The sequence below is a fragment of the Argentina anserina genome, chromosome 3 (assembly GCF_933775445.1).
Source record: "Argentina anserina chromosome 3, drPotAnse1.1, whole genome shotgun sequence".
NCBI classification, from domain to species: Eukaryota; Viridiplantae; Streptophyta; class Magnoliopsida; order Rosales; family Rosaceae; genus Argentina; species Argentina anserina.
Genome location: NC_065874.1, coordinates 17,724,082 through 17,742,649, shown reverse-complemented (window position 1 = coordinate 17,742,649; position 18,568 = coordinate 17,724,082). Strand labels below are relative to the sequence as shown.

The 18,568-nt window shown below is 39.6% G+C and overlaps 2 protein-coding genes across 2 annotated transcripts in view; one reads left to right on the top strand and one right to left on the bottom strand.

Annotated features, from left to right (window-relative positions):
• The window catches only part of LOC126788376 (DNA-directed RNA polymerase I subunit RPA12-like), a 265,399-nt gene that overhangs the window by 85,770 nt on the left and 161,061 nt on the right, over window positions 1-18,568 (top strand). The gene's annotated exons all lie outside the window — the stretch shown is intronic.
• LOC126788368 (fatty acid amide hydrolase-like) lies at window positions 6,171-16,936 on the bottom strand. Its single transcript, XM_050514354.1, has 20 exons — window positions 16,804-16,936; window positions 16,269-16,378; window positions 15,396-15,456; window positions 14,991-15,178; window positions 14,685-14,814; window positions 10,138-10,215; window positions 9,848-9,995; window positions 9,504-9,616; window positions 9,253-9,328; window positions 9,081-9,152; window positions 8,941-8,989; window positions 8,614-8,685; window positions 8,388-8,468; window positions 8,078-8,181; window positions 7,894-7,986; window positions 7,279-7,347; window positions 6,991-7,055; window positions 6,829-6,890; window positions 6,654-6,749; window positions 6,171-6,461 (listed from the first exon to the last, which is right to left on the bottom strand). Exons 1-20 carry the CDS (start codon window positions 16,904-16,906, stop codon window positions 6,390-6,392), a joined length of 1,842 nt encoding a protein of 613 aa, XP_050370311.1. The 5' UTR covers window positions 16,907-16,936; the 3' UTR covers window positions 6,171-6,389.

Below are 18,568 nucleotides of genomic sequence, written 5' to 3'. Positions count from 1 at the left end.
CACCACTAGAAGGAATTGTCAACACTGGAGCTGTGGTCAGTTTAGTCTTTAGTTTGCTGAATGCTTCCTCACATGCATCCGTCCACACGAACGGAGTATCTTTCTTGGTCAACTTGGTCAATGAAGATGCAATACTAGAAAACCCCTCGATAAACCTCCTGTAGTAACCTGCCAACCCGAGGAAACTACGTATCTCTGTAGGGTTCTTTGGACGACTCCAATTCTTTACTGCCTCTACTTTGGATGGGTCCACTAGCACTCCATCTTTCGAGACAACATGACCAAGGAATTTGACCTCTTCTTGCCAGAATTCACACTTCTCTAGCTTGGCATACAGTCTCGCCTCCTTCAAGGTCTGCAGCACCGTCCTCAGATGCACCACATGTTCTTCCTCGGTCTTAGAGTATATCAGAATGTCATCCACAAACACCACGACAAACTCATCCAAGTAAGGGCTAAATACTTGGTTCATCAGGCTCATAAAGACAGCTGGTGCATTTGTTAGACCAAATGGCATGACAACAAACTCATAATGTCCATACCGGGTCCTGAAAGCTGTCTTCGATATATCTTCTTCCCTCACTCTGAGCTGATGATAACCGGATCTCAAATCAATCTTAGAGAACACAGTAGCACCCTTGAGCTGATCGAACAAGTCATCAATCCTAGGTAAGGGGTACCGATTCTTGATGGTCACCTTGTTCAGTTCTCTGTAGTCTACACATAACCGTAGAGAACCATCTTTCTTCTTCACGAATAACACCGGTGCTCCCCAAGGTGAAACACTAGGTCTAATGAACCCTTGGTCTAATAGCTCATCGATCTGCACCTTCAGCTCCTTAAGTTCATTCTGTCTCATTCTATAGGGCGCCTTTGACACAGGTGCCGTACCGGGTACTACATCAATGCAGAAATCTACCACTCTTCGAGGAGGTAGTCCCGGTATCTCTTGGAACACTTCACCGAACTCAGATACCACCACAATGTCTGCGATAGTCACTTTCTGATCCACCGACTCCACGTGTGCTAAAACTCCTGATCTCATGGCGTTATCTGACCTGAGGCAACGATAACGAAACACTGGCTCCCCAGGTCTATGAAATGACACCACCATGTCAAAACAATCAATCACAGCATGCTGTGGTCTCAACCAATCAATACCCAAGATCACATCATAGGTGTGATCCGGAATCACAATCAACGAAGCAGAGAACTCTCTACTTTCAATCAAGATCGGACAAGCTTTGCAGATTGTCTCTAACTCAAGTGACACTCCAAGGGGTGAAGTGACACATAAGGCGTCCCCGAGAGGTGTAGGAATCAATCCTAGCATCTCCACTACTGAACTAGCAATGAATGAATGCGATGCTCCCGTATCAAACAACACTCTAGCAAGGTAGTCAAAAAGTGATAATGTACCTTCCACTCCTGTGTCTCGCTGAACCACTGCGAACACTCTAGCTTGGCCTGCTGGTAGCTGTCTCTGCGGCCGTTCCTGTCTACTCGGAAGTGGTCGGGTACAATCTCGAGCTATGTGCCCCACCTGCCCGCACCGGTGGCACCCTCCTCTCTTCGGTTTCGGACATGCTGAGGCGTAATGTCCCATCTCATTGCAGCCATAACACCTCACTGCTGCTAATGGTCTGACTGGTGTTGCCCTGATAGCTAGGGGTGGTGCCCTTATCGGGGCCTGATAGTGGGGTCTTGGCCTCTTCCATGACCTATCCTTCGGCCCTGAGTGTTCTCTGCCTGTATAGATTGCCTTGCCTTTCCCCTTTGCATCTCTGTTCCCCACATCACCTGCTTGAGTCTTCTCTGCTTGCTCCAAACTCATAGCACTCTCAAATATCTGCTCCCGTGAAGTCAGGCAAAGGACTGATATCATGGTCTTGTACTCTTGTTTCAGCCCACGTAGATACTTCTGAGCTACAGCAGTCGTACCCATAGGCCTGACATACCGATACAGCTGCGAGAATCGTGCATCATACTCTCTAATGGTCATGTCTCCCTGTACCAATGCCAGGAACTACAACTCTAATTCCTCCTGTACTGAGGCTGGAAAATACTTCTCTCGGAATATGGTGGTGAAACCTCCCCATGTGAATGTAGACACATCCACCGTCTGTCTCATGCTCTTCCACCAATCTAGAGCATAACCCTTGAGAAAGAATGTAGCTATCTTTCTCTTCTCAATCTCTGTGCACTCTATCATCTCAAAATATGTCTCCATACCCTCGATCCAATGGTCAGCTACCATATGATCTAGTCCCCCATGAAAGGTCGGAGCTGACAGTGCACTAATATCCTTGATCAGCTTCAACACTCGACCGTCATCTCTAACCGCAGGAGCTGGCTCATCCTGCTCCTCCTGCGGAGCAGCCTCCTCATAGAGGTTCTCCACGTTGCGGACTCGACCTGTGGCCCTACCTCGACCTCGGCCTACCTGCTCTACCTGTGGAACAGCCTCCTCATAAAGGTTCTCCACGTTGCGGACTCGGCCTGTGGTCCTACCTCGACCTCGGCCTCTCGCCCGTCCTCGGCCCTGTCCTCGGCCCTTGTCACCGTTCATCACCTTCAAAAACAATATACTTAGTCAATACTCAAGAAATCTCGAACTCAGCCAAAACAGATCCAAAGATTATAACATGACGTTCCAAAATCAGATGAATCATCGAAGTATCATCACAATACTCTCTACAGGACCAAACCATAAGGTATGGCTCCTAACACTCTCGCGTACCCGGCGACATATCAATACCGAGGAGCATGTGATGGGTGCCCGCCTGCAGTCGGATCATCGCTCCCGGACGATATTGATAATCGCCAAATACACACTTAGGCTCTGATACCAACTGTAACGACCCCAAAATTTCGAGATTCAAAACTCAAAATCTTAAAATCGTTAAACACAAAAATAATCTCAATGAAATCGAAATCATTTTAATGTCGCAGCGGATCACATCTGAGTTTAAAATATAACTCAGTCAAGCCGATTATTACAAACCCAAATGATAATTCAACATATAACAAATGGAATTGTATAATCCTCACAACAACCTCACAAATAAAATCACACCAAATCTCACACACAATCCACGCTGGAACCTCACCACGACTGGATGCGATCGACTTCGAGTCTTCGGAGTCGTCACTCAATCACCACTACTCAGCACCTGCGGAAGTATCCCCTACATCATTGATATTGGTGTACCGGGATTGCAACACAAACCCGGTAAGCTTTACAGCTCGTATGAGTAAAATATTAAAATAACTCTCGTCTCATAAAAGACACAACTCCACATCAACACAGTATAATGAAAATCATGAGAAAACGAGCAACCCATCTGGTTACTCTAACACTTTCACAAAATGGTAACTAATGAGCGCTGGTACACATCTGTTACCCCTCACTTAGTATACCGCTGATGTTGGGTAACCACCCGCCACCCAACATCCACAACAAGCTGAGTACCCATGAGCAGATAACCACCCGTTACCTTCATGCAGTACTAAGGCAGACAGACTAGAGCTCTAACTGTATCGTAACTTTCGCCCGGCCAAAGGCTAGGTTCCGACTTGCCGAACATGTACAATAATCTCACATCATATTGTACCACACATCACGTCCGAAGACAAATCACAATATTTCACATTCTTCGTGATAAAATCATGTACAATAATCACACATCATATTGTACGTTTTAAAACTTTCACGATATATCCACAATAAAAATCATAACAGTATATTATATAGCAAACTATATATATTCGTATTTATTTACCATTTGTACAATATATACACAGTCCACTATATCCTATACATGTCATATTTCATAAACACCTGAAAAATTACGTACGATAATCTCACATCATATCGTACCATTAAAATCACACATGCACAATTTTTCTGTCACCGAAATGACTATTTTTAATGAATTAATAACAGTATGTAATTTAATGAACTATATATATATATGTATTTATTACCATTATACTGTATATACGTAGTCCACTAAGTTATATACATGTTGTAATTCATTAAATAAACACACTTGCAAAAATGTTGAATCACCACGAGGGTAGATTCGTAATTCAGTGAGATTTTACTCACCTTATTGACTTGAGCGTAATTTCCACACTTCCTGATGCTAATTTCCTTCCCTCGCTTATAGATCACCTTGAAAAGATAAGAAAGGAATTTAGGATCGTTTCGTTAAACCTTTAAATGCCAAAACAGTAATAAACGGTTACTGTTCAGCAATTTTGGTTTATACGAAGTTACTGTTCACTGTTCACTGTTCACTGTTCACGGTTACTGTACAATACTCAATTAATATGTATTTCTGTACGTATAAGTACTATATACGTATTTCTGTACGTATAAGTACTATATACGTATTTCTGTACGTATAAATATTATATACGTATTTCTGTACGTATAAATACTATATACGTATTTCTGTACGTATAAATATTATATACGTATTTCTGTTTAAAGGTAAATACAATCTCAGTAAATAAAATTTACTAATTACCTTTTACAAATTACTTTTTACATTTACTGAAAGTAATTTATATTTACATTTACCGAAGGTAAAACTTAATTACATTTACCGTAGTAAATAAAAATTACATTTACATTTACCGTACACAGTAAATTACCAAAATACCCTTCTGTCAAAACTGTCCCACCGCCGCACGTGGCGGCGCGTGTGGCACACGCGCCACCTCCGGCGGGCCGCGCGTGGGGCCCACGCGCCGACACTCTCAACAGCGCGTGTTGCACCACCGCCGCACCAAAACTCTCCCCTTCCTTCCTCCGCCCTTCCCACGGCCTCACGCCGCCCCTAGGCTACTCCACGCACTCACACGCGCCGCCTCTAGGCGGCGGTAACCTCTCCTTCCAACCTCCTCCAACCCCCCTCCGATCTCCACACATCCAACCCAAAATCATCCAAAATCCACACACAACATCAATATCATTAATCCTTACCTTGAATCTCACAGTAGAGCTCTTGAATCGACGATGAAAGTGGAGGAGATCGAGCAGCAGTGGAGGTAGACGGCAACTAGAGGCTGAACCCATTGGCGCGGGTGCGAGGGTGAGATGGGGTGGTGGCGAGCTTGCCCGAGCTCGTCGACGATGGGGAAGCACGGCGATGAAGTCCCCAAGCTTCAATCTGTCGCGTGGGATCGGGGAAGAGGCGAGAGGGAGGAACTCGGGTTCGAGAGGAAGAGAGAGGACCTCGAGAGAGAGAGAAGAGAAGAGGGAAGGGAGGAACTCGGGGTCGAGAGGGAGAGGTGAGATTGAGGGAAAGAGAGAGTGAGGTTTCGGGGTGGGAGAGAGAGAGAAGCCGAGAGAGAAGAAAGAGAAGAGGGGAGGCGGCGAAACAAAGAGAGAGAGAAGGGTTTCCAATAATGGAAACCCTAATCTGAAAATGTCTATTTATACTCGTTTCAAAAATCGGAAACTAACTTCCGACATTAATAACTTTTACGTACGTCGTCCTATTAGAACACGTCACATACTCTCGAACTCGTATCGACGAGCTCTACAACTTTCGTGAAGGAAGTTTTCGCAACCGATCGACGGAATAAAAGTCGATATATAAGTTGCGGAAACGTAACGTTTTTCGAATTAAACGTTCCGATAACGTATCCGTTACTCGTTTCATAATGTCGTAACCAATCACCTCCATTCTAATTTAAATTTCACAATTTTATAGAATTCAAATCCACTCAAATGTTGTTTAAAAGTTAGGGTTATTACATCACCGACCAATGGACTTCTATCATCGATCGCCGGACTGTGTCTACTGGTTGTCAGTCATCAGAATATATTACTGACCCCAGTAACGTTTTATAACAAATCTCTAACTCTAGTTACATCCAATAATTGATCGTTGACCCCGAGTGAACATGTTATTAATTCTAAAATTATAAAAATAACAAGATATTAACTTAATATGTATAAAACAATGATCAAACAACCTAGCTATATTGGTATTTAGAAGTTCATATTGCAATCGCTATGGTCTTGAATCTCGATCTTCTTCCAAATTCCCTTTAGAGACTGATATACATTTCCACTAGACCTTCATTCGCAAAACACAATCCATGGATTCTAACTGTCCTTCTAGGGTGCTCTATTTTTTTTTTCTGTAGGGAGATTTTCAGGTGCGGAATCTTCAAATGCAGCAACACAAATTTTAAATATAAATGGTTCACAATATTAATATTAACATATTCATTAGGACCCTAACTAAGAATTGACTCCATTATTTCATATGGAATGTTCTTATTCTCGAGTAATAGACACTTTATATATGGCATGCTATGCACCATACAACCAAACGTTAACTTGTAACATTATTTTGTCTTGAACTTCCTCAGCCAACTGGATTTGTATTGAGAAAATTATAGTAAACCTGAGGCTTTCTGCGTTCAGCAACATAGAGGTTCTGTACAATATCAGACTGTTAGTTGTGATCAGTTCGTACAGTAACTAATAATTTCACATTGGTAATACTATTGTCTATTGGTACAACTTGTTCTAGTTCAAACTTTAAAGCGAGCAAAGCTCTAAATTGATTCTCATTTTTGGAGCTGATAAGATCTCATTTATATATCAACTCGAGCAAAAAAGAATCTACCTGCACTGCGAAAGCTACATGAATTAGTGTTGCTTCAGACCATGGTTTTCCAATCAACTGAAGACCAATCGGCAGACCACGTTTATCGTATCCAACCTACCAAGAGCAAGATGCATATTAACTTCTAACTCTGTACTACAATGTTAGCACTACAGTTTAGTGATAAAGATCATACTGGAATAGTCACTGCTGGTAGTCCCAAAAAGTTTCCGGATATGGAGTATCGAACAAGTGCAGCTTTAAAAGCAGAAAATTGGTTAGTTCAATGATGTAGGTTGACACAAATAATTACAAATCAGTAAAAGATGTGTTAAACTGTAATTAGAAAATTCATTACCTCCGTTTATATAGTCAAGTTCCCCGGTTTCGAGAGCATCATCCAAAATCGGGTATGCAGTTACCCTGTTATGTGTACCATTAAACATGCTGATGATAAAGTTTTGACTAAAACTTAAGAAAACGTAAGAAGTTCTACTATGAAAATCCTTCCCTTGAGATGCTACCTAAAGGTTCTAGTCCTACACTGTATTTCTAATTCTGTAACTGGCTCATACCCCCAACTTAATTTTGACAAGAAAATCATGTCAGTACATTGCAGAATTACAACTGAAGTGGAAAATAATACCCTGCTGTTGGGGAAACAATGATATCTGCGTGAGAAAACAAATTCTTGTGAAATTGTATCTGCCGGTTCCTGTAGATATATAAACACGTTCACGTGGTTAAGATATATTTAAAAAAAAAGACCCTCAATATAATATTGATAACAGGTGTGATTTTCCAAACTAAAAGTAATTGATAAAAGAGCTGATTTTATGCCTTGTATATGTGGGAATGTTAAGAACTTGTTATTTAATGTTTCATTTGACATTGGTAGATTTCACAACAGCATCAAAATTCAACAGAGCTTCTGCTATGTATGCGAACTATGTATAGCACCTTGTATATGCAAAAAAATGCAGAAATTGCCCATGGACCACTGATTTTATATTCGAAAGTTATAGCTGCATCAGTAAGATGTGATTTTCAGTCAAAAACTCAAAAGTTGTTTTGGACCTTTCTCCAATTCTAAACTTAGGTCAGTCAAAAACACAATATGATATCACTGGAGGTCTTTAAATCTTGTTTTAGATCAGTATTTTGAGTATTCTAGAGATACAGTGGTAGATCATTATGTCATAACTGACGGTAAATTCACACATAACATAATGGTACCGTTATAGTGTCAAGAAGTACTTACCTAATTCTCTGAGCCTGTATATACTCTTTACTGCTGAAAGAAGCATACACAGCAAGTGCTACCCTTACATCCCACCCTATTTCTTTGAAATCCCTATCTTGATGAGATTGAAATGTCAGCATTTAAAGTACTTATTTATGTCAAGATGATTACTAGAAGAAATTAACAGTCGTCAACAACATACAGCTTTTCAAAATGAGGACCAAGCGATGTGGTACACTCTGATCCAATTGTTAAATAATGTGCCAAGCGCATCACTTCTATCTCTGGTATGGTCACCTCTACAGTCTTACAGATGAAGAGAAGCAAATTCAGAACGTAATATATACTGACTATTGTATTGGCTGAATCAAATCATGATCCCGTTATAGTAGTTGAAACTTGCAAGTACTTGGTTTCTTGATATGATTCAGATTAGTAACCTACAATCAAGGAACTGGTGGTATAGATTACGCACTATAACATCCTTATGGAATAAGAAACTGACTAATTACCTTCCAACCATAATGCTTGTGAAGCCTGTCCAGGGCATTGGTACAGCATTCTCTGATGTCATCACTGCAATCATTAAACCACTAATTGAACCAATTAGTGGTTGACAAATGTATGAATATCGAGAGGAGCTGAATTGATACAAATAATGAATTCTTATTAAGCATTAACAGTGCAGTTACAATTTTACAAGTACTCATTAGCTAGGTTGGGAATGTTTTGACTGACCTCTCCATACTTTGCAAATTTGATATCCGATATAGGTTTTGTTGAGTTCAGTAGAGGAAAATATACTTCGGGCTGAAAATTTTAGAAGGAGAAAACAGAGAAATGAAACCAAGGTAAAAATGGGAACACCTGGCTTGATAAATTCTACATGCAAATCTTAATCAAACATCATGTGGAAAAAGAATTTTGATCTACTGATTTTCCACATTATTGGATTCTTAGACAAGAGCAGACTTATACTTGTGCAACAGATAATACAGACTCCGAAAATGAAAATATTTAAAACAATTTTCAGGTAACAATTTGCTGAAATGGTGTCATACTTACAGATATTGTGGGTTGACTTGATGGAATTCGGCCGATGATTGCTGCATAACTGTAGAAATTGGGGTAAAAGCTATAACGTATGCACAAAGAAGGAACATGCATAACAGAATGAACAAGACCATTTGTAAAGAAACACTAACACTATCAGAGCATCCTCAACAGTTCCTGCTAGTATTCCAACCATTCCGACCGTCCAATTCAGAGGAAGAACACTAAAGAGTAACCGAAATCATAGTAGTAAAATAGTAATAAGCTCTCAAGAATATGAAACATGCAGAGGATTAATTGCAAAAAAAATATTGAATAATTTACCCCAAATGAGATACCCGGGCAAAGGTAGGTTTTAAACCGACAACACCACAAAGAGCTGCAGGCATCCGCACAGATCCTAGTCATACATCCCCAACCGAAATACATCTTTCAGTCACATGCAACATTATGTTTAAATCAAACACACAATAATGTTTGATTGGTTAAAAACAAGCAAGCCTGGTAGAGGAGTACAGACTACATATGAATAATAGATTATAACATGCGCTTTTTCCATGGAACATAAAAAATACCTCCTCCGTCAACACCAAGAGCAACAGGGCATAATCCAGAGGCGACCACCGCAGCCGATCCACTAGAAGAACCCCCAGAGATTCTGCCCGGGTCATGTGGATTTCTAGTTGCCCTAAAGTATGATATTACAGAATAAGCATGCTTGCAGTCATAGAGATAACAAAATTGATTTGAACAAAGAAAATGATAAGGAAAATGTTGCTGCAATATAGACCATATAGCCTAATAACTCCTTTCATATTCAGTCAGAGTAGCAAAAGAATATGAAATGTATATGAATGATCAACCTCAAATTCAGGAGAAGGTGATTCAGTTTTGGAAAAACAATATGGCCTTTTCTTACCCGTAGTGCGGATTTATCCCACTTGTACCAGCTCCAAGTTCATGCATATTGGTTTTCCCAATTAGCATGGCACCACACTGTCTGAGGCACTTGACACAGCATGCGTCATCTGTACAAGGTCTAAATTTGTGAAGCCACTTCGTCCCACCTACAAAAGCACATTTTTCTATTAAGAAATTTGTAGTTATGATTCTAAATATGAACAGTGGGTTGACAGGCATAAACAACTCTATCAAAGAAACCCTGCATTGTAAGTTACAGCAATTTCTTTTCAAAAACAAAAAAGTTACCTGTGGTTGGATACGGTCTGCAGTCTATTTCATCCTTGACAGCAATTGGGACCCCATCCAGGGCTGAAATAGGCACACCTGGAGGCGAACAATTATGTGAGTGTATAACAATAGTAAATGTAATATCGTAAATGAGAGACTGACATTAGGATACTTAAATGGCGTTGAAGACAAAATGGAAGACCAACATGAGAGAGATAGGCTGATCCTTTACTTGATCAATTGAAAATTGATGTTTAAAAACATGACTGACATAGATGCATTAGAATCTTCACGACTATATATTAAATGGTAGATGTAGACATGGCAGTTCTAACTCTATTTTTGTCAGCGTGAGTCATAGAATGTAGTTAGTACTTACCTATTTTGTATATGGTAGTACGTAGTACATAAGGTTGTAGTACAATGTAAACTCTATATATAGCCTCCGGTATGAGATGAATATATATCATAAATTCATTCTCCTAATTACGTCTTATTTGAATTGGTATCATAGCAAAGATTCGAAAGGACTTTGTCTCTTTGTTTTTTGGCTGCAATTTATTCATGGAATTGAACCCCATTGTTAGGGTTTTACTTCCTCTCAGTTTGGTCGAACGTCAATGTCGTCTGTCGTCTTCTACAGTAAGAAATTTGCTTTAGGCATCCAATCAGATCGTCTCCAGTTCATTCTCCTGCCACTCCGCCGTTCTCATGCTTTTGTCCCACCCGCACAACGTTTTTCAGTCCACCAGATCTCCAATTATTGACCATAATCAGGCGTCATCCATAGTCATGATCTCATTACCAGCCGGCGACGATTGCTGCCGTCTTTACTCACAGATCAGTCTGATTGCTACCACTACCTCCGATTGTACCCACTGACCAGTCTGACCGGTTCTGCCAAATCTTGAGCAACTGCCATTCATTGTTCTCTCAGGCCAGTTCTGTCTCTAGATCATCGACGATCTTTTTCCAAGCGTGGCCCTTCGTTTCGTCTCACAAATCTGTTGATCTGCTTCAGATTGATCGGACCCTTTTCTGTCCGATCCGACCCAACTCAATTCTGTAAGATCCGGCCCAACTTATTATCCACATATTTGATCAGTACACTTGACAAAAAAAAATATCTCGTGTGTATATTAGCAATTTAGGTTATTAGGTTTCCGAAGGAGAGCTTGACATTGAGTTTCGTAACTTCGAAATGATCAGCATAATATGGGTTGCAAGGAGACCACCGAATTATGTTTTCATTGATTTTGTCCACATGAGAGATGCTGAGAATGCTATTAGAAAGTTTGATGGTAAGAATGATTGGAGAGTTGACTTCTCACACGACACTAGACCTGCTTTGGGCCAATACTACACAAATGGTAACATTTCTATAACTGCAAAGCCTTGAACAGGTGGTAAGATTGGTATGACTTTAAAAGTTTCTAACTATGTTAGTTCTAATACTTGGATTATTGATTCTGGTGCCACTGATAATATGTCTTATGATGAATCTTACTTTATTACTGAGTTGTCTTCTCCGCTAGTGCCTTATGTCACTAATGCTAATGGTGAGGTTTTTCTAGTGTTGGGGAGAAGGTCAGTTCGTATCACACGTACTTTAGAACTTCATAATGTTCTATATGTACCTGATTTATCACATCACTTGTTATTTGTTCCCCAATTGAACAATGAGTCTCGATGCTCTGTAACATTTTTCCTCATGTATGTGATTTTTCAAGATCTTCTCACCAGAGAGATACTCGGTCGGGGGGATTTGAGCGACATATTGTTTCACCTAAATCTGACATACGCAAGACAAAAACCAAGAGCACAGCCACCGACCGCTCTGACATCAAGTTCTAATTAGCTAAGTGAAATTTGGTTGTGGCATCGTCGATTGGGGCATTTATCTTTCCATATTATGAAAAAAGCATGTCGTGTTTGTTTATTGGTGTGAATGAGTCATCTTTGCGTTGTGAAACATGTGTCCTTGCTAAGAGTCATTGTTCTACCTATTATTCGAGTTGTTCTAAGAGTTCTGTCCCTTTTGAATTAATTTATTCTGATGTTTATGGACCTTCCAGAGAGCCTACATCCATGGGTATAAGGTACAATGTGTCGTTTATTGATGATTGCACTAGAGTGTCATGAATTTCTCTCCTTCAGACCAAAGATGACGTTTTTTCTGCTTTTCAAAATTTTCATACTCTTATCCAAACCCAGTATAATAGCACCATTAGAGTTCTTTGTTCTGATAATGGGGGGAGTATGGCAATCGTGTCTTTTCAACAGTTTTGTAAAAATCATGGGATTGTTCACCAAACCACATGTCCACAAACATCAAAGAAAATTGGAGTGTCCGAAAGAAAAAACCGTCATCTCCTTGAAATGGCTCGTTACATTATCTTTAGTGCCCATATGCCTAAGTATCTCTAGGGTCATGTTATTGAGGCTTCAGCTTATCTTATCAATCATCTTCCATCTAGTGTCCTTCAAAGACACATTCTCGTTCAGGTTCATGCATTCCATGTCCCCATTCCCTCCTTTCACAATATCCATGCCCATGTTTTTTGTTGTGTGGCTTTTTTTATTCATGTTCCTAAAAGTCACATAAAGTTTAAGTTGGATCCTCGGGCGATTAAGTGCGTGTTTGTTGGTTATGGCAGCAGTCATAAGAGATACAAGTGTTATCATCCACCCACCAGAAAGTACTACGTCACTATGGATGTTACTTTATTTGAGGACATGAGTTCTTTTACCTCTTCTAATACAGCCCTTCAGGGGAGGATTCATTTTTTGAAGAGCTGTATCATGGTGGCAAGGGGGAGGGATCAGAAATAGTCATTGCCAGAGATACTTTGACTCCAGTAGTAGAAACTCATTCTGAGGTGGAAACTTCAGATAATCAGGTACCAACAGTAGCATGAGCTTATTATGAGGTAGATACCTCAAATAACCAGGTACCAGCAGTATTAGGAAGAGCTTCATCAGAGGTAGAAGCATCAGACATCCAGGTTCCAAAAGGAGAACCAATAGTTGAGAGCACATATGCCCTTCCCGCCATCACTCATACCCGTGACCAACAACTTCCTGGTGTAGAAGATCACTCATCTGAGGTATGTCCATCCACTGTTACTAGTGATGAGTCTGATAGTGGGCAATGTGTTACCAAACAGGTCTACTAGAAGTCAACTCCCCAAAATATATGAACCTAGTTTACAAGCCAAATCAAAATATCTAGTAGCTAATTATATGTCTACTAGAAGATTATCAAAGTTATATGAATCTTTTATGAATCAAATATCTATTGTATCAGTACCTAAAAAAGTGTATGATGCATTGGGGGATCCAAAGTTGAGGAAAGCAATGGAGGAAGAGATGGAGGCATTGCAAAAAAATGATACTTGGGAACTTGTGCCTCCACCACATGACAAGAAAGCTATAGGGTGTCGTTGGATGTTCACTGTGAAACATAATGCGGATGGATCAATAAGCCGGTATAAAGCACGACTTATTGCAAAGGGGTATATTTAGACATATGGTATTGATTATGATGAGACTTTTGCTCATGTTACAAAGATGAACGATATTCGAGTTCTCCTTTCATTTGCTGCTAGTTTGAATTGGCTACTCCGACAGTTTAATGTCAAAAATGCATTTCTTCATGGAGATTTAGCTACAGAGGTGTATATGGGTCTTCCTCCAGGGTACGTCACTACCTCTTTTGATGTTTTTGTGTGCAAATTGAGAAAGTCTTTATATGGTCTTAAACAGTCACCCCGTGCCTGTTTGGGAGGTTTTCACAGTTTATGCAGAAGATTGGTTACAAATAGAGTAATTCAAATCATACTCTGTTTCTTAAACACCAGCAAGGGAAGGTTGTGGCCTTAATTATATACGTTGATGATATGATTATTACTAACAATGATACTGTAAAGATGATCGGTTGCAGATACAGTTGTCCTCTGAGTTTGAGATGAAGGATTTGGGTGATCTGAAATACTTAGGGATTGATGTAGCAAGGAGGAGAGATGGTATTTACTTGTGCCAGATGAAGTACATACTTGATTTGTTAACAGTGAAAACAAAGCAGCAATTAATATATCACAAAATCAAGTACAACATGATCGTACTAAACACGTAGAGGTGGATCGTCTCTTCATAAAAGAGAAGCTAGATGCAAAGATTATTAGCTTCTCTTTTGTCCCTACTGAAGAGCAGCTTGCAGATATACTCACTAAAAGAATTTCTAAGAAGATGTTTTGTGACTTACTTAGCAAGTTGGGCATGGTTGATGTGTATGCGCCAACTAGAGAGGAAGTATCAACGTGAGTCATAGAATGTAATTAGAGATGTACATCATATAGTTAGTACTTATCTCTTCTGTATGTGTAAACTCTATATATAGCATCCGGTGTGAAATGAATAGATATCAAAAATTCATTCTCCTAATTACGTCTTATTTGACTATTTTACCATTACCGGGGAGCAGCGAAATATTGTCAATTCAATTTTGAATGCTAGCGCATTGTTTCTGTTTTGGAGTATATGTTAGTCTCTATCTTTGCATGTACCTTGTTCATACCGCAGAGTTGATTCAGTTGCTTGGTTTAGAATGTCTTCAGTGTTGTAATTAATAAAGAATGACATCTTAAATGGTGGATTAGATGATTCGTGGATGGCAGCTATGAGACGCTCCGCAACCTGAAGTAAAAGGATATGAAAATGTCAGGTGAGGCTATGGAAACCGAAACCTACAAGTTACCCCTGATGTTATCCTTTTAAATTAGCAAAACTTCAGTCCGAATACAATTTACTCTAGGCAACGGGGGGTGTATGTAATTGTTCATCCAAACACAGAGTAAAAGAACATGACATACCAATTTAGGTGTTATTTCTCTAGAGGTATATGCTCTTGAATAATCTGATATTGTCCAATAACGGAAAGAAGAATTTGAACCATTTAATTCCTTATGCACGGATAAAGGAAGACATTCAATTGCCTGTTGAACCATTTCAGGTGGTAACAAGTCAGATCCTACATGTTTTACATTTTTTTCTTCAATCTCTGCATTGATAAACATATGGAAGTTCAGATCAAGTATGTACCTCACTGTAAATTTCACAACGAGGAACAAATACATAACAAATTAAGATTTGACATGCAAAGTCCAGCCGGACAAAACAGATTAGAAATGGAGTTGAGATGTCACTTCTGAGGTTCAATGACAGAGTTTCAATAAAAAGTTGAGTCATTTCTCCATATATCTGTAAAAAATGCATACCATCGAAAGGATGCAAGGGAGCATAGGCCGGTGATTCCTTGAGCTCAGCATTTCTAACCAGCTGCAGATTCAATTCGATTTTCAGCAATTGAATGATGGGACTGAAATGATCAGTTACACAAATCATCTATTTCTTCAAAAAAAAAAAATAACAATGGAAGGCTCCTAAACCTGTATTTCCAAGATACTGTCACCCTATCTTACAACTGCTTATTTATATGCGTGTACTCACATTCCTAGTATGTTGTAAGCATATAGTAAGTATCCGCTATGCTATGAGTCAAATGTATGTTGGTTGAACTATGGACTACACTCTCGAGTTAGTCTTGATAGAATGCTAGGAAATTTAGCTGGAACGCTGACATTTTTTTTTCACTGAATTAGAAATATCTGAGCAAGACATTTTAGATAATATACTTCAGTTGCTAACTGTTGATACAACTAGGAAGTATTCCAATCTGCTGCTTAGATTCATTGTCAGAAGCCATGAATTTATCCAGATTGAGTATCACCCCAAGTACATTCACCGTTATTGCTTTTAATTACCTTACGGACTTCTCTGTTATTTGTCTACATAATAGTTAAAATAGTTACTGTAACTAATTCTATCCTCCTAAGTCCCAAGTCCCAACCGTATATGCAGACCTGAGCATACTATAAATTCTCCAAGCTGGAGGTAGTTACATACAATTGATACTAATATTTGACACAGGATGGCATCATTGAATTTCAATTGATAACCATTTAACATAGTAGATTGTCCACCTTTGTATCTCAAAAGGATCGAAGAAACTTAGTTTGAGCCAGTTTGAGAAAAAAGTTCGTTCTTGATCATAACACTGAATGAGATATAAAGACAAAGCATGTGCATACCTTATGAAACAAGTTATCTTTTTTCAACATATCCAACAACATGGTCCCAAAGATCCGCAATTCCAGAAACCAGGCGAACAATTTGACCAGAAATCCAGCCATACGAGGAGCTAAAAACCAAAGAATTAGTACTCTTACATAACATGGTAATACATATGAAGAATTCCACAGTACAGATTGAACAAAACCAGGTACACAAAAACACTAAAACAGCCAACAGACTGTAAAATTCCGGTTGCATTGTTTCTAAATTGATCATTGGCGTGGAGATCAATGAGACAAATTGTAAATCTGTAACGAAACATTAACAGTCAAAAGTAACCAAATCCCCTGTATATTTAACTTTTCATGTTGATAACATTAATAACTGATCGATCTCAATAATACCGAAAATTTTTCATTCACAAGAGTAACTCAACCGAAAACATCTCAATGATCACTCGGCATTCTAAATCGATCCATGAAAACCCAAGTAACATAGTGAGCATTCCCACAGAAAATGAAAGTCGAGAGAAGTAGAAGGAAATGACCAAACCTTTGACATTGGCTCGCAAGTAGACCTCAGAGCTGCCGGAACCGAGATCAACTTCACTAGCTGGCTCGTAAACCACACGAGCTTCCCTCTTGAACAACCCCATCCCCAACTCCTCCTCAGCCTTGTTGACCAAATTTACACACACATACAAGCATTATATATATACAGAACATGCATCATTGCAAACACAAGGAAGGCGGATATAGCACATTTAAGGAAATTAAATGGATTGATGTAATAATGGAGAAGGCAGATAGAAAGGTACGTGCCACCGACAGGGACGGATTTACATGGTGGGCTATCCAGTCTAAAAAGTAGATATACGCCATTAGTGATCAAACATAACAGCTAGTTCAAATGGCTATTTGGTCTACTTTAATCACATGTTCGATCCCTACTTATGCTCTATGCGGTGAGGAGGTTGAATCGGTCGAGCACTGTCTTCTCACCTGTCCTTGGACCCGAGCTGTTTGGTATGGTTCCCTAGGCTATGCCATTGCGAAGGAAAACATTTCCACGCTGGATTGTTGGCTTATGTCGCTGAAGAGGAATGAAGCTATGATGAATTGTGTCTTTTGGGAATTTGGAGGAGAGATGTAAAGCTATGATGAATTGTGTCTCCCCTAATCCTCTCGCAACAACTCAGAGTATCAATTTGAGTTTTTTTCTAAATGGCTTGAGGTTGTTTCCTCCTCCGAGGACCTCAGTGAAGGTCTTATTACTACCCTGATACTTAACAAGAGCTGGTCCCCTCCCCCTGCAATTTTTTTGAAAGTTAATATTGATGCTTTTTGGAAGAACGGAAGTTCTTTGGCAGGTCTCGGCGTTTGCGCTAGGGATTGTCTTGGCCATTCTATAGTTGGCTCATATTCTCTGGGTTCTTTTAATTCTGTTGTGGAATCGGAAGCGGGTTCCGTGCTTAAAGGTTTGAATCTTGCAATGGGTAAAAATTTCAGAAATATAATCATATAGGGAGACTGTAAGGAGATCATCAATGCCTTTGCTAATCCCTCTGTGTGCTCAAGTGCAAAATCTCTACATTGGTTAGAAAAGCTAACTCCTACTCCCCTTTTTTACTTCTGTCACTTGGAATTAGGTTCCTCGTGATGCAAACAGCTTGGCGGATGCTGCTACTAAGCTCGCATATTCGAAGTTGTGTTCTATGGATTGGGATGTTTCTCCCCCAACTTCTCTCATGAACATTTTGTTGGCGGATGGTCTTCCTGGACCTCATTAAGCTTTGGTTATTTTTTGTTAATAGTTTTTTTTATTAAAAAAAACAGAAAAAATGAAGATGATCTATGTTCCCCACGGGTAGACCCGACCCGGAATCCGGACCCGCCATATTACAATTCTTGAACGCTCTTCTTTATTAAATTACATGTCATTGCAGTTATGCCAGGCCTTAAATTTCAATTGAAAATGGATAATATCTTTCGATAAATATTTTTGCCTTTGTATTTCATTGTTTTCACCTCTTGACTATGCCAAAACGGAAACAAATTTGCCGATACTATTCTTGTGCCCACCTTGTGCCAAATGTTTTAAACTCATGATATGTGTCCAATTGTTCAATTATTATCTAAATATGAGTTGGGAAAAGATACATGTCATGAGTTAAAAGAGTGGGCACAAGGTAGGCACAAAAATGGTGGTCGGCAAATTTGTTTCCATGCCAAATGGGTTACCCGCCCGAATTGGTCGTGGCTTTTGACCTTATGGGAGTAAGCACACTTTCCTTGTCAATTCCATCATGAATCTCATA

Coding starts and splice junctions, on each gene's coding strand:
- LOC126788368 (XM_050514354.1), bottom strand. CDS start 16,906: ATGGGGTTGTTCAAGAGGGAAGCTCGTGTGGTTTACGAGCCAGCTAGT. Junction 8,686..8,940: donor CAAGTCAACCCACAATATCT/GTAAGTATGACA, acceptor TAAAATTTTCAG/CCCGAAGTATATTTTCCTCT. Junction 7,987..8,077: donor GGTCCTCATTTTGAAAAGCT/GTATGTTGTTGA, acceptor TCATCAAGATAG/GGATTTCAAAGAAATAGGGT.